Source organism: Phyllopteryx taeniolatus, chromosome 13 (genome assembly GCF_024500385.1).
Source record: "Phyllopteryx taeniolatus isolate TA_2022b chromosome 13, UOR_Ptae_1.2, whole genome shotgun sequence".
Taxonomy (NCBI): domain Eukaryota; kingdom Metazoa; phylum Chordata; class Actinopteri; order Syngnathiformes; family Syngnathidae; genus Phyllopteryx; species Phyllopteryx taeniolatus.
The window spans coordinates 13,448,846-13,461,941 of NC_084514.1; the positions used below are offsets into that span (position 1 = coordinate 13,448,846).

Sequence of the window (13,096 nt, forward strand, 5' to 3'; positions counted from 1 at the left end):
AGGATCATGTTTGCGGCGTTGTCGTCAGAACCTACTCATTTCTTGCATGTCAACAAGTTTGCTAGATTGCTCGCTGTGTGGCTTTCATGCAGGTCTCTGTTCTGCAGAACATTTGCCACTAATTCCCACTCATTAGAAATGATAGTTACGTACATGGGGGCCGTTCACTCTCTCTGCCCAATTCAACAACTCCACATGTACAGAGGAATCCAAAATGACCAAATGTCAAATTTAAAAGTATGCTGCGGTTTCCTTTAGTCACCACTTTGTTGTTGTTTGGTCGAGTGTGGCTTCCATCAATACAATGCGAATCACATGCAAAAGCGCCCCCCACTGGCCATGAGGTGACTCAATTCAGGATTTGCTTAATCGATACTGAATCGCAAGGGAAAGCTAGGCAATGCATTTTTCTTTCCATGTTATTACCCACCCCGAGCAGAAAGGGCATCATCCCATCTCAGCCCAACAAATCCAAAATATATTCCTGCATTATTAGACTCCAATTAGGACAAGTGGTTAATTTAGACATTTCTGACTCAGACAATGAAAGAGTCCTGGAGGCATACGCAGACAAAGCACAAAGTAAGAAAAGATTTTAATTATGCCACAGAGTCTCACATTGTATCTCAAACTCCTCTGTGGTTGGCGATTATCTAATCATTTGCGACGCGCTAATTCAAGTGCAAGTCAGAAATGATACAAAAATATGAAAATCAGTTATTTGGAATAAGGACAGCATTGTTGAGGATAACTTGTGTAAATACGCATGGAGCAAATCTCTCTGTACAAAGTCTGATCTGGTACAATGGCTCCTCCTCCTAACAATAGACGCTTGGTTAAAGTATACAATAAATGTTGCACATTATATAATCTAAAGCTACAGTCGACATCTCTGAGATTTTGGGAGAAACCAATCAATACTAAGAGGCATCAAAATGCTCCTCTTGTTAAATCATCTATCAAGCAACATGATGAAATGCTTCTCAAAATGTAAGGAAAAGTGTTTAGCCTGCTAAACAATGTGAACAAATTCCAATGTAAATGAAAAGCTTTACAGAGGGAAATAGTCTTTCGGTCAGTAAGACCCGCGTCTCTCTCTGAGACTTAAATCCACTCAGTACTAACGTGAGGAGAGAGAGTGACACAGCCATGTGGAATGAGTGCCTGCCAATCAAGGATTAGAGCTTTTCATCAAAAATCTACCCAACAAGAATCACGGTTATGAAATCAAGTGTGGATAAAAAGTCTACGCACCCTTGTTCACATGCCAGGTTTTGATGATGTAAAAAAGATAAATCATTTCTAAATTTGGTTTCATCTGCCCAAAAACATTTTCCCATTGTGTTTGGGAGATTTCAAGCGTGGTTTTTTTTTTTTTTTTTTTTTTTTTTCTTTGCATAAGGATAAGGATTCTCTCATGAAACCCTCCCCAATAGCCCAGACATATGAAGAAGATGGGAGATTGTTGTCATATGTACTACACAACCAGTACTTTGCAGAAATGTCCTCAATGTCCATGACCAATTTTCTTCTCATCTTTTCCGCAATTTTGGCGGGATGACCAGTTCTTGGTAATGTCACGATTACGCCAGTTGATTGTGTCGTCAACTGCGGGTGTCGAGTATTCCTTTCAAACTGCAATCATTGATGCACTACAGTAGAAGCAAATAAAGAAAGTCGCTCACTAGAAGTTGAAGAATTGTCCACTAACAAAAACAATTCTCCTGATTCCACAGGACTGATGAACAATATGCACTATGCATCAGTCTTCTTACTTCATGGTAACTTCCGGTGCATATTGTATTTCTCACAGTCTTCTATCCTTTCTACCATTGTCCTTTCAGAACCAGTATCGCAAAAGCCACAAAACAGCTAAAGGAAAATTAATCCTTTGATGCCGGCTGAAAGTAGGTCTATTAAGATGGGTCGTGTGATATGCTGGTGGTTAAGTTCCTCTCTCAGTTCTATCGTGACCATCACACTTGTCATTTTATTTTAAACAATAACGGTGCAATTGTATCTAGGACAACACTCCAGAGTGCACAACTTAACTGTTACTGCGCGTGTGTAGGAGTCAAAATGTTCTTTGGGAAATATTTTGAGAATAGGAGCAGGTCTTACCTGAATGACATGCTTTGGGGGTGAAAAGCAGTTGGCTTCCCCAATTGTCCTGTCCACTGGCCAAACATGACCACCTTGACTAACACGCTTGAGAAAGGCACTAAGGCAGGGATCACCTGAGGACTTCACAGTTTTAATCGTGATCGCGATTTTGGCTTCCACAATTAAATGAGACTGATCGCCGGTGTTATTTTTACATTCAAAATGCGAGCGGTGCTACAAATTAAGCACTTTTCATATGCCTGGCCAACCAAGTCACCCAGCCACCAGTGGGCGAACACATGGTTAAGGCTTCATTAAGATCCCGCACTGTGCTCCGGTGCAAACTTCAGAATAAAGGCCTAAAATTGCACGTATGTCCAAAGTAGTAATATACAGTGGTTGAAATGAGTATTTAACACATCACCATTTTTCTCAAATATACTTCCAAAGGTGCTATTGACCTGAAAATTTCACCAGATGGTGGGAACAACCCAACAAATAAGCTCAGTCTCCATGTTTGGAGGAGAAATGGCACTGCACATCACCCCAAAAACGCCATACCAACAGTGAAGTTCGGTGGTGGGAACATGATGATGTGGGGCTGCTTTTCAGCAAATGGTACTGGTAAACGTCACATTATAGAAGAAAGGATGAATGGGCAAATATACCGAGACATTCTTGACAAAAATCTGCTGCCACCTACAAGGATGATGAAAACACACATGCAAACACCAAAGACATGAAAAAGGTGACCAAAATGAGAATGTTTTTTATTTTAATATGAATTAAGCAATCTGAAAGACTCTGACGAGTACAATAAGGCAAAATACACATTTTTCTTCAAGCTGAAAAACATTTATTTCAACTGCTCAAGTACATGTTGTACCATCCTCCTCTTGAGGCACTCATTCTGGAAACGAATTGACTAAAATCATTGTCTGTTTCACTTCATTTTTCACTATGACCAACTGAAAAGTTTTGCATTAAGTTGCAATTTGGGATTTCACTTTGTATAGCACATTTATTCAGTTAGGCCTTGCTAAAGTAGATTTCTTTTGGGTACATTTATTATTAGCTATCATTTATTCTTATGTAAAGATTCATTTTGAACTGAAAACTGTTACATATTGTTTGTTTAAAAATAGTGCAACTATCATGAGGAATAAAAGTGATCAATACTTGTGATTACAATATTGATCAAAATAATCATGATTATTATTTTGGCCATAATCGTGCAGCCATAGGTCACCAACATGGTGCTCGTGCACTCCAGGTAGACCCAAAGGACCACATGAGTAGCCTGCGGGGGCCTCTTCTAAAAATAGCTAGTGAGATGCGTCTAACCTTGTTATGTTGCTATTTTCAAACACGTACTTCCACTTTACCTAACGTAGGAGGAGCTGCACCTGGTATCTCTTTGTAATGGGATGTAATTAACGCAACCTACATTTTAAAAAAACAATTACTAATACAAAATACAGCCATGACTTGGGGGGGGGGGATTCTCCTGCTTATCTGTTTAATAATCATTTGTGCTGTACATTTATGCAAAAGTTTATAATTGTTATCGCCGGTTGTCATTGGACTGCAAAATATTGATGTCACCAAAACAAGGTCAGATATTAGACCAACTGAAAAAAACTGCAAAACAAATGCACTTGAAATCAGACAAGCCTGAATGATAAAATAAGGGAGATTCTTTATTGATGAAAAGAAGATAGATCGCTTTGAGCGGCGGAACAAACAGGAGTAAAAGCAAAGCATTTGCATTTGCTTAGCGTTTTGGGTTTAGTCCCAAAGCTAAGCAAAGCCAGCCAACATCAACTAAGCCATGTAAGAATCAGTTTAACGGCGAGATGTGCGTTTAACTTAGCACGTTGGCGCTATACAAATGTGTGATCTATAGGTCCTTTTCCTGGTGGTAAAAGTCTGTGCTGTTTTTTTTTTGTTTTTGTTTTTTTAAAGACAGTGACCAACATATTGTTGTGTAAAGGGCACTTGAGACCACGCTGACCATATGTCTGGACATATGGCTGAAGAAGCTTACATTCATTATTTCTAAACAGGATGGCAAACTGGTTTGCCAATGTCTCTCTTAACCAAGACATCCATTTCATTGGTACATCATCAAATCGATGAATAGAGTTCAAATAAATGTTCTTAAATATTTCATCAAAGCAAGCCATTTCAGTATATTTAAAACAATCCATCCCACCAGGTCTGACGCTTGACTTCTGATAAGCACTCACCAATTCTGACAGGACCTTTGTGCTAAAAGTGGGGAAAAGTATTGTGTGGGCACACTGCAGGAGCCGTTAGCGATTTTGTTCCCCTGCTATTGAGGAGCCACATAACCACGACAGCCCAATTTAAAAAAATGTACATGCAGTAACATTTTCTAAGTTGTAAAGACTGCAATTGTCTAAATATATAGCCACTTGGTTCGTAACAAGTACAAGAAACTCAACCCACATCTGGTGAAATTCCAGAGCAGAAAGGAGGATCGTTGCCACCTAATGTTGTGGAGGCAGACAGTTTGAACAAGGGTTGAATTACACACACAGGGCATATTAACTGGGGCCGAACGATAAACTATTTCGGTAGCACGTCTCTTTGTGCAGGTAAAAGTACCGACCGACTGAACGCATGACTGAACACTAGAGACACCATATGCGGACTTGACAAACAAAAGCCTTTTGGAGATACAGAGGGCCCAATGAGGCTATAAATCAATGAGGACTTTGTAACGACAAAATAATTGTGCAGAGAACAGGGACCTCCATGACTGCTTACGGACTCTTTTCGATGCAGAGATCTACACTTTCGCACTGGTGCGACCACATTTTTCAGTTGGCCGCACTCTTTTTTGGGGAGCTACAGCATGACCTTGTATGCTGACAAATAGTTGTTTTAATTGGCATACTGTAGTTTTATGAAGTAAAGATTGATAGTAACTTAAGATAGATTTGCAAAATATTTTTGTGACACGCAAGGTCAGCGGTGAGTGCGCCCTGCGCTTCCCAGCCTTTCAAACACACAACAAAACATGCAACTATGTAGGTCGTGTTTTACGAGAGAGTTTCATGTTGGGCTTGTAAGAGTCATCTGCCTTGCAGAGTTGGAGATCCGACTTCAGGAAGAGGGGGCGATTACTGGCAAAAAGTGGAGACGACGGATCAATGTCATTATGAATCTGAGCGGGTACCGGTACCATCTGCGCCCTTGTCGGCGCAAGCACAAGAGTTTCTTCAGGCCGTGAGTGCTCTACCACACAAAGCTTGCTCACGGCCGTGGTCAGGGGGCCGTTAGCCGTTCATATTAACGAGACGGTGCTCTCTCTTCAGAACAGGAGAACGTGCTGGAGGAGAACTTTGACTAAAGCAGTGAAAAAGACGATGACTTTCAACCACCATGTTTAGTGCGACTGTGTTAGCGGAAGCATTCAAACGTGCACTCGTGCAAGTGTGACCAGATGAATTTCAACACATGCACACTGGGGAAAGAAAGTTGCATATGCTAGTGGAAAAAAATAGAAAAGCCCACAATCGAAAGCCAACTCTTTGACCAAGCTATTTGCAGAGAACGCGCCGTCTTCCTTACAACACATTGAGGACGGGCATTGGAGTCTACTCAACTCAACTAAACACTAAAAGACCGTTCTGAAAACGGTCAATTTGGACTGTAACAAGTTCAGGCAGTCAGGGGGGAGAGGAGGGGGGGGGGGGGGAGTCAACTCAGCAAACTGCCGAAATCCAACTGAGCAGTTTGAGAAAAATATGCAGGAAATGATATAGTTCACACATACTTGACCACAAAGCAATGTGAGTGTGCTCAAATGTCAAACGGAAGAAATCATGTAGGTGTGCAGTGAAAACAATGCTAGAAGCTGCTACAATCCCACTAACAGAGGGAAACAAGCAACGTAGTGATGATGGATGAATGCCAGAGAAGGGAATTTTCTCCAATGACAAGGCCAGGCCCACATAAAAGGGGGGGGGGGGGGGGGACGCCGACTCTTGCTCAAGTTCTAAACTTTTTTTCCCCAAATGGTTGACGTTGCAAGCTTCAAGAACACTGGCTGTTACAAATAATAGCCACAACAAAATGGCCTTTTCCCCCAAAATCTCAAATTGGTAGTGGTCCCTATTCCATTTTCCAGCTAGGAAATCTCATCTATAGTCATCTGCAAGCTTTTTTTTGCACAATTTAGGTATGTCATCCCAATAAAATAGAATAAATATATTGTACTTGTATATAATAAAACTCCCTACCTCAAAAACTCTCTGCAGCCATCTTGCCATTGCAAACGACAATCAGTTATTAGCTCTCAATTGCCTCACCTGGATAAAGGGTTACGTTTAAAAAAGGTATCAAAAAATATTTGAAATGTACATTACGATATAAAATAAGACATTGAAAGCTTGAAATACAAGCATTTTTTTTAGATCCAGTAGGTGTCATTATTAATGAGCAACATCAGCCTCATTTGCTTAAACTACCTGAACTAATTGGACCACATGGTCCACAGGAAGCTTTTGCTAGCAGGAACTCCAAGTTCCAGGGCTGATTGGTGGAAAACAGCTTGAAACGAGTATGCTTTGCGCTTATTTGGAGATCTGTGCACAACAGACAGAGCAAGAACAGGTGCTAAGGAATACTTTAAAAGTGGGTTTTAATCAATTCAAGCATGTTTTATAAATGTGTTTGAAGCATGTGAGAGGCGTAAAACTATAAACAAATATATGTTTTTATATGGTCTCCCTGTATCACTGATTTTCACCTATTGGGGGATGGTCCGGAACATCCCCACCTTGAACGGTACTGAATACATTTCCATGTATTTTACGTACAGTTTCATCCCCAGTGAAAAATATATTTACTTTACCCTTGTGATACTGACATAATCAGTGAGATTCCAAAAGGGAATATTTTACCCAAGAGAGTCGCCTTTCCCACAGCTTCGTGATTTTAAAGTAAAGTTCTTGAGCCACATAGAAAGTACAACTCAAAGCATTTTGGGGGCATTTTGCTTTCATGTTGAGAAACCCAGTTTGTGCATAAACTAACCAAAAGGGATGGTGTCTCATATTTTCATTCAGTCATTTTACCCTAAAACAAAAAAAAAAAAAAAAAAAAAAGAAATCAATACTATGTACAGTGCTGCGTCAACCCTGCAGGTCTTCGAGCATCTCCCAGGTCTCTGGTGATGCAAAAGCATTGGGAAAGCAGCTAATTCGAACAATGTGGCTTTCGCCCTGGTTATTTGTGGATGATCCCTGCTGGACTCTCATCATCAAAACAATGCATTGATTGCGTTGTCGAGGCACGTGTGACATCTCGTTGCCAAGTGCACCATCGTGTGTGTGTGTGTGTGGCTGGGGGCCAAGATGGGGACATCCTCTTTGTGTGAGCAAATCTAAAACGCTGCGGGCTGCTAATGTATGCCTCCTTTCCGAATCATGCTGAACCTGACGTGTGATGACCGTACACGCTATACATCTCAAAAGTGCCTTCCATGCCAATCAAATCACGGAATTACAGTAAGGCACGAGGCTAAATAAGACTTGCAGTCACGCTCATTTTTTGGTTTCACATAGTGCATCGCCTAGCAACAGTGGGTTGCTAGGATTGTACAGCCTGTTGTAAATCTCAGACGCGACGTGGCAGACAACGCCGGGTGTTCGCGCAGGACCGCCGGAGTTCTCGTGTCAGATCTCCACGGTTGGACAAACATGAGACGATACTCGACGAGTGAGCCATTAGGAGGGGCACTATCATTTCACCCGCTATCGAGCTCCGGGGGCGCTGCTGTCAAGAGTTCGAGTCAAGTTCAAAGCGTAAATGTGCACATTTCCGACTTCAATTGCCCACTTAAGTTTTGTTTGTCTCGTTTTAGTTCCACGGGCTGTCAAACAACAGCCACGTTGGCTTTAAGTTGCCCCAAGCGCCGCTGGGCGAATTGCACGCGCCGGTAGACTCTCATCTGCTGCTTGCTTGATGTAGCCAAATTAGCCCACGCTGGCGCCTTGTTTTAATGGACGGCTGCGGAGCAGAAAACAAATGTACTCACTTTTATGTCTGCCACCTCCCCATGACTGTTTCGCGATGCTGGGACTTCGTATTATCGCCCTTCCGGCGGATTTCAAAGCGTCCATACCGCGGTGTCAAAGTGGGGCAAAGCCCAGTCGAGCCGTATACTGTGTGTCGAAACACCCCGCCTGTTCGAAAACAGCAGTCCCCCCCTGAACTTTTCTCATGTGTTTTCGTCCTGTCCGTGCGGTTTGTTCAATCCACGCCACCGCGGATCAACATGCTCTGCCCCCTGGGCGGTGTCACATATGGAAATTGAGCAGATAACGTGCGTGACGCACGTTTGTAAAGCCATGCTCGGGGAGCACTTGTGGTTGGTATGCTCGCGTCCCGGGCGAGCGGGCGGGCGGGCGGTGCTTTCTCAGTGAAGAAACTCGCAATTAGCGTCGTCAGAGAGACATAGAACAATGACGTGACTACAGATACTTGCGATTAGATATCTTAAAAAATAAATACATTTTTTTTTTTTTTTTAAAACGACGTAGTACTGATTCAACTCCTTCACTTAAAGAAAGAGTGAAATATAATGGAATACAGAGGTCAAGCTTTTTTTATGTCAATTATACAAAATATCTATTACGGTTTGGTTTTTTTGAGAGGGGGGGACTGCAGACAATAGTTCCCCTCTTTCATTAATTTAGTGCTCATACTGAGAAGAAAAAAAAAAAAGAACATCACTGGACACGCTATTAAAACGTGTTCCCATTATTTTGCTAATTGCTCAAGTTGTGAAAGACAATGATGCTAAATTAGCTAACAATGAAAAAATACACCTTACCTATATCCGTTTTTTGCAGATTAGACAGATTTTTTTTGAAGACCAAAGCTTGTGGTTTTCAGGCTGGTTACATTCGCCATGAGTCATTCTCGGAGCCGACAACATCAAATAATTCTCTTAAATAAGCCAATAGATGGGTACTAACTTAATAATAACTTCAAATCTGTTGTGTCCTCCTCATTAATGCTCTTCCCTGGTTCCTCCATGAAGAGCAGCTGTCCAGGTGCGTGCGGTCAGAGGAGGCAGGGCAAGAATAATAATAGTAGTAGTAGTAATAATATCTTTTATTTATTTCTTTTATTTTCATTATTATTGTTATTATGACACATTACATACATTTATTTTCAATTTTAGTTCTGGACTTTATATAGAATTTGTTGTTGAGACCAATGTCCATGATTTCATCATTACAATTGCTGAATTTGCTTATTTTCTGTTCAAATGCATGGGCAGCGAGAAGTGTGGCAGCAGGCAGACGACCTCACCTCAGATTGCGCAATTCCTCACTAAAAGCCAAGAGTGTCTTTCTTCACATTTCCAATGTTTTCAGGAACTTGTAATATGGATTCAGGCGAATGTATTTAATATTTGTGTGTTCAATATTTTGTTTTGCTGAGTTCAGCTGCACAGTTTTGTGAGGCAATCATCTCGATTTAAATGGAGAGACTTTTGAAGCTCAAAGAAAAAAGGATCATTTTTACAGGAGAGTAACAGATGTTTGTTTTGAGAGCGAGATAGAGAGGCGCATGGACTTCATGTACAAGTAAAAGGTAAGACAATCAAATGTTTAAAATTTGACCGAAAATGATATCAGACAATGAAATTGATCATCCATTCGTGCATCTATTCTCTGAAGCGCTTATCCTCACTAGGGTTATGCTGGCATCTATTCCAGCTGACTTTGGGCAAGAGTTAGGGTACACCCTGAACTGGTTGCCAACCAATCACAGGGCACACCTAAACAAACATTCACATCTACGGACAATTTAGAGTCTTCAGTTACCGTGCCATGCATGTTTTTGTAATGTGGGAGGAAGCCAGAGTACCTGGAGAAGGCCACATTTGAACACGGGACTTCAGAACTTTCCTGTGGAATGTTCCAGATAGGGTTGTTGTTGTTTTTTTTCCTCAACTCTCCGTCGTTTGTTGCCCCTGTCCCATCTTTTTTGGAATGTTTTGCAAGTATCTTATGCATAATGAGAGAATATTTGCAAAAAAACGAATAATGTTCATCGGTTTGAACATTAAATATCTTGTTGTTGTAGTGAATTAAATTGAATATAGTTTGAAAAGGATTTGCAAATCATTGTGTTTTGTGTTCTTTTATGTTTTAGACAACTTCCCAACTTCATTGGAATTGGGGTTTGTGGATTTAAAAAAAAAAACCAGACAAGGATTTTCAGATGGAGCCTTTTCAGATTGGGTTCGTTCCACAAGCTTGCCTCAGCCAGTGCTTTGGCCGATTTGAAAAGAATGCATAAAACTATACAGGAAAACACAGAGGGTTAAGTACAAAACATAGCTGTGACCAGTGCAAGTCGTTGTTGCAGTGTGCATGAGGCTGATGCGCTTTTCAGATGAATCCTATTTTTTTCCAGCACTGTCAAGTTTTATCAGGGGCATTCGGCAAAGCTTGTGTGGCAGCGCTGAGCAAGACCTCTTTCAAGCATTGACATTGTGCTTCCTTATCGTGTCCAAGTGCATCAGATCTGAAAGTATGCAGTTGCACCGGTGAGTTCAATGTGGGAATGTCCTCAAATGATCCGTTTTAACATGTGTACCAACGACAGTATAAATATTTTAGCCTTACAAATAGGTCCGATTTAAACTTCCGATGTGGGATTTGTTTTGTTTTAATAATTTGACCTTTTTAAGTTTAGTGTGTGAAAGGCCGTTCTGATTGGACCGGTTGTATAGTGTCTTCTAGCGGCTCGAACGTGTAAATGCACTTTATGAACAGAGATTTTCAGATGGAGCTTTGCCCAATTGGAGTCATTTTATATTTGGTGAATGGGTATCTTCTAGTTGTTAATTAGTCATAAGAAGTGGCAAAAGAATAAGATGTTGGGTTTCCTTTTTTTACAATTCTATACTTTCTCAATACAGGGATATCACGTGTTGTAAATGCAACGTGGATTACAATACAATAGATTACATTTTTTATTTTATTTTTTATTTTTAAACCAGAAGTGCTGCAATAGATCAAGTTTCCTCGACATTATCAGATAAATCAGGTATCAGTATTAATGATTTACAAAATGTAGGGGGCGGGGGCAACAAATATTGTAAATCTCAACACAATTTAGTTTCGCATCCTTTCCAGCCAGAAGATTCAAGAAATACTTAAGGATTATTCAGGGATTCACTACATAGGGTAATGTTCTTGTAGAGTTGTTTTAAGTTTCAAATGAGGGTGTACTGTAATTATGCAACTCAATTTCAAAATTGAAAGTGCAAATTGCTGATATTTCTTAAATACAGTGGGTACGGAAAGTATTCAGACCCCCTTACATGTTTCACTCTTTGTTATATTGCAGCCATTTGCTAAAATAATTCTCTTTAATGTACACACAGCACCCTATATTGACAGAAAAAAACGGAATTGTTGAAATGTTTGTAGATTGATTAAAAAAGAAAAACTGAAATATCACACAGCCAGAAGTATTTAGACCCTTAGGTCAGTATTTAGTAGAAGCACCCTTTTGAGCTAATCCAGCCATGAGTCTTTTTGGGAATGATGCAAGAAGTTTTTCACACCTGGATTTGGGGATCCTCTCCAGTTCTGTCAGGTTGCATGGTGAAAGTTGGTGGGCAGCCATTTTCAGGTCTCTCCAGAGATGCTCCATTGGGTTTAAGTCAGGGCTCTGGCTGGGCCATTCAAGAACAGTCACAGAGTTGTTCTGAAGCCACTCCTTCACTATTTTAGCTGTGTGCTTAGAGTCATTGTCTTGTTAGAAGGTGAACCTTCGGCCCAGTCTGAGGTCCTGAGCACTCTGGAGAAGGCTTTCGTCCAGGATATCCCTGTACTTGGCCGCATTCATCTTCCCTTCGATTGCAACCAGTCTTCCTGTCCCTGCAGCTGAAAAACACCCCCACAGCATGAGGCTGCCACCACCATGCTTCATTCACTGTTGGGACTGTATTGGACAGGTGATGAGCAGTGCCTGCTTTTCTCCACACATACCGCTTTGAATTAAGGCCAAAAAGTTCTACCTTGGTCTCATCAGACCAGAGAATCTTATTTCTCACCATCTTGGAGTCCTTCATGTGTTTTTTTAGCAAACTCCATGCGGGCTTTCATGTGTCTCGTCTTCCAATGAAGGTGTAGAACCATCTCAAGGATGATCAGAAGAAATGGACAGCACCAGAAGGTCTGAATACTTATGGCCGTATGATATTTCAGTTTTTCTTTAATAAATCTGCAAAAAATTCAACAATTCATTTTGTTTCTGTCAATACGGGGTGCTGAAGTTGGGACGTTGTGTTAAACATAAATCAAAACAGAATACAATGATTTGCAAATCATGCATCCATTTTCTGAGCCGCTTCTCCTCACAAGGGTCGCGGGGGTGCTAGAGCCTATCCCAGCTATCAACGGGCAGGAGGCGGGGTACACCATGAACTGGTTGCCACCCAATCGCAGGGCACATGCGAACAAACAACCGTTCGCACTCACATTCACACCTACGGGCAATTTAGAGTCCTCAATTAACCTCCCATGCATGTTTTTTGGATGTGGGAGGAAACCGTAGTACCCAGAGAAAACCCACGCAGGCACGGGGAGAACATGCAAACTCCACACAGGCGGGGCCAGGGATTGAACCCCGGTCCTCAGAACTGTGAGGCAGACACTCTAACCAGTCTTCACCGTGCCAGAAGATTTGCAAATCATGTTCAACCTATATTGAATTGAATACACTATAAAGACAAACTGATAAACTGGATGGTTTTTAGCAAATAATCATTAACTTGGAATTTTATGGCTGCAACACGTTCCAAAAAAACTGGGACCGGGTCATGTTTACCACTGTGTTCCATCATCTTTTCTTTTAACAACATTCAATAAACGTTTGGGAACTGAGGACACTAATTGTTGAAGCTTTGTAGGTGGAATTCTTTCCCATT

The 13,096-nt window shown here is 41.2% G+C and overlaps 1 protein-coding gene across 5 annotated transcripts in view; it reads right to left on the reverse strand.

Moving 5' to 3' along the window:
- The window catches only part of ldlrap1b (low density lipoprotein receptor adaptor protein 1b), a 33,861-nt gene extending 25,382 nt beyond the window's left edge, over positions 1-8,479 (reverse strand). For 2 of the 5 annotated variants that reach the window (XM_061794665.1, XM_061794669.1), the window contains exon 1: positions 8,174-8,464. In XM_061794665.1, coding sequence (XP_061650649.1) covers positions 8,174-8,258 — 85 coding nt within the window. In that variant the 5' untranslated portion in view covers positions 8,259-8,464. Of the gene's footprint in view, positions 1-8,173 lie in introns of all 5 variants that reach the window. The other 3 variants (XM_061794667.1, XM_061794666.1, XM_061794670.1) reach the window with 3 other exon arrangements.
- Between the last annotated feature and the right edge of the window lie 4,617 nt (positions 8,480-13,096).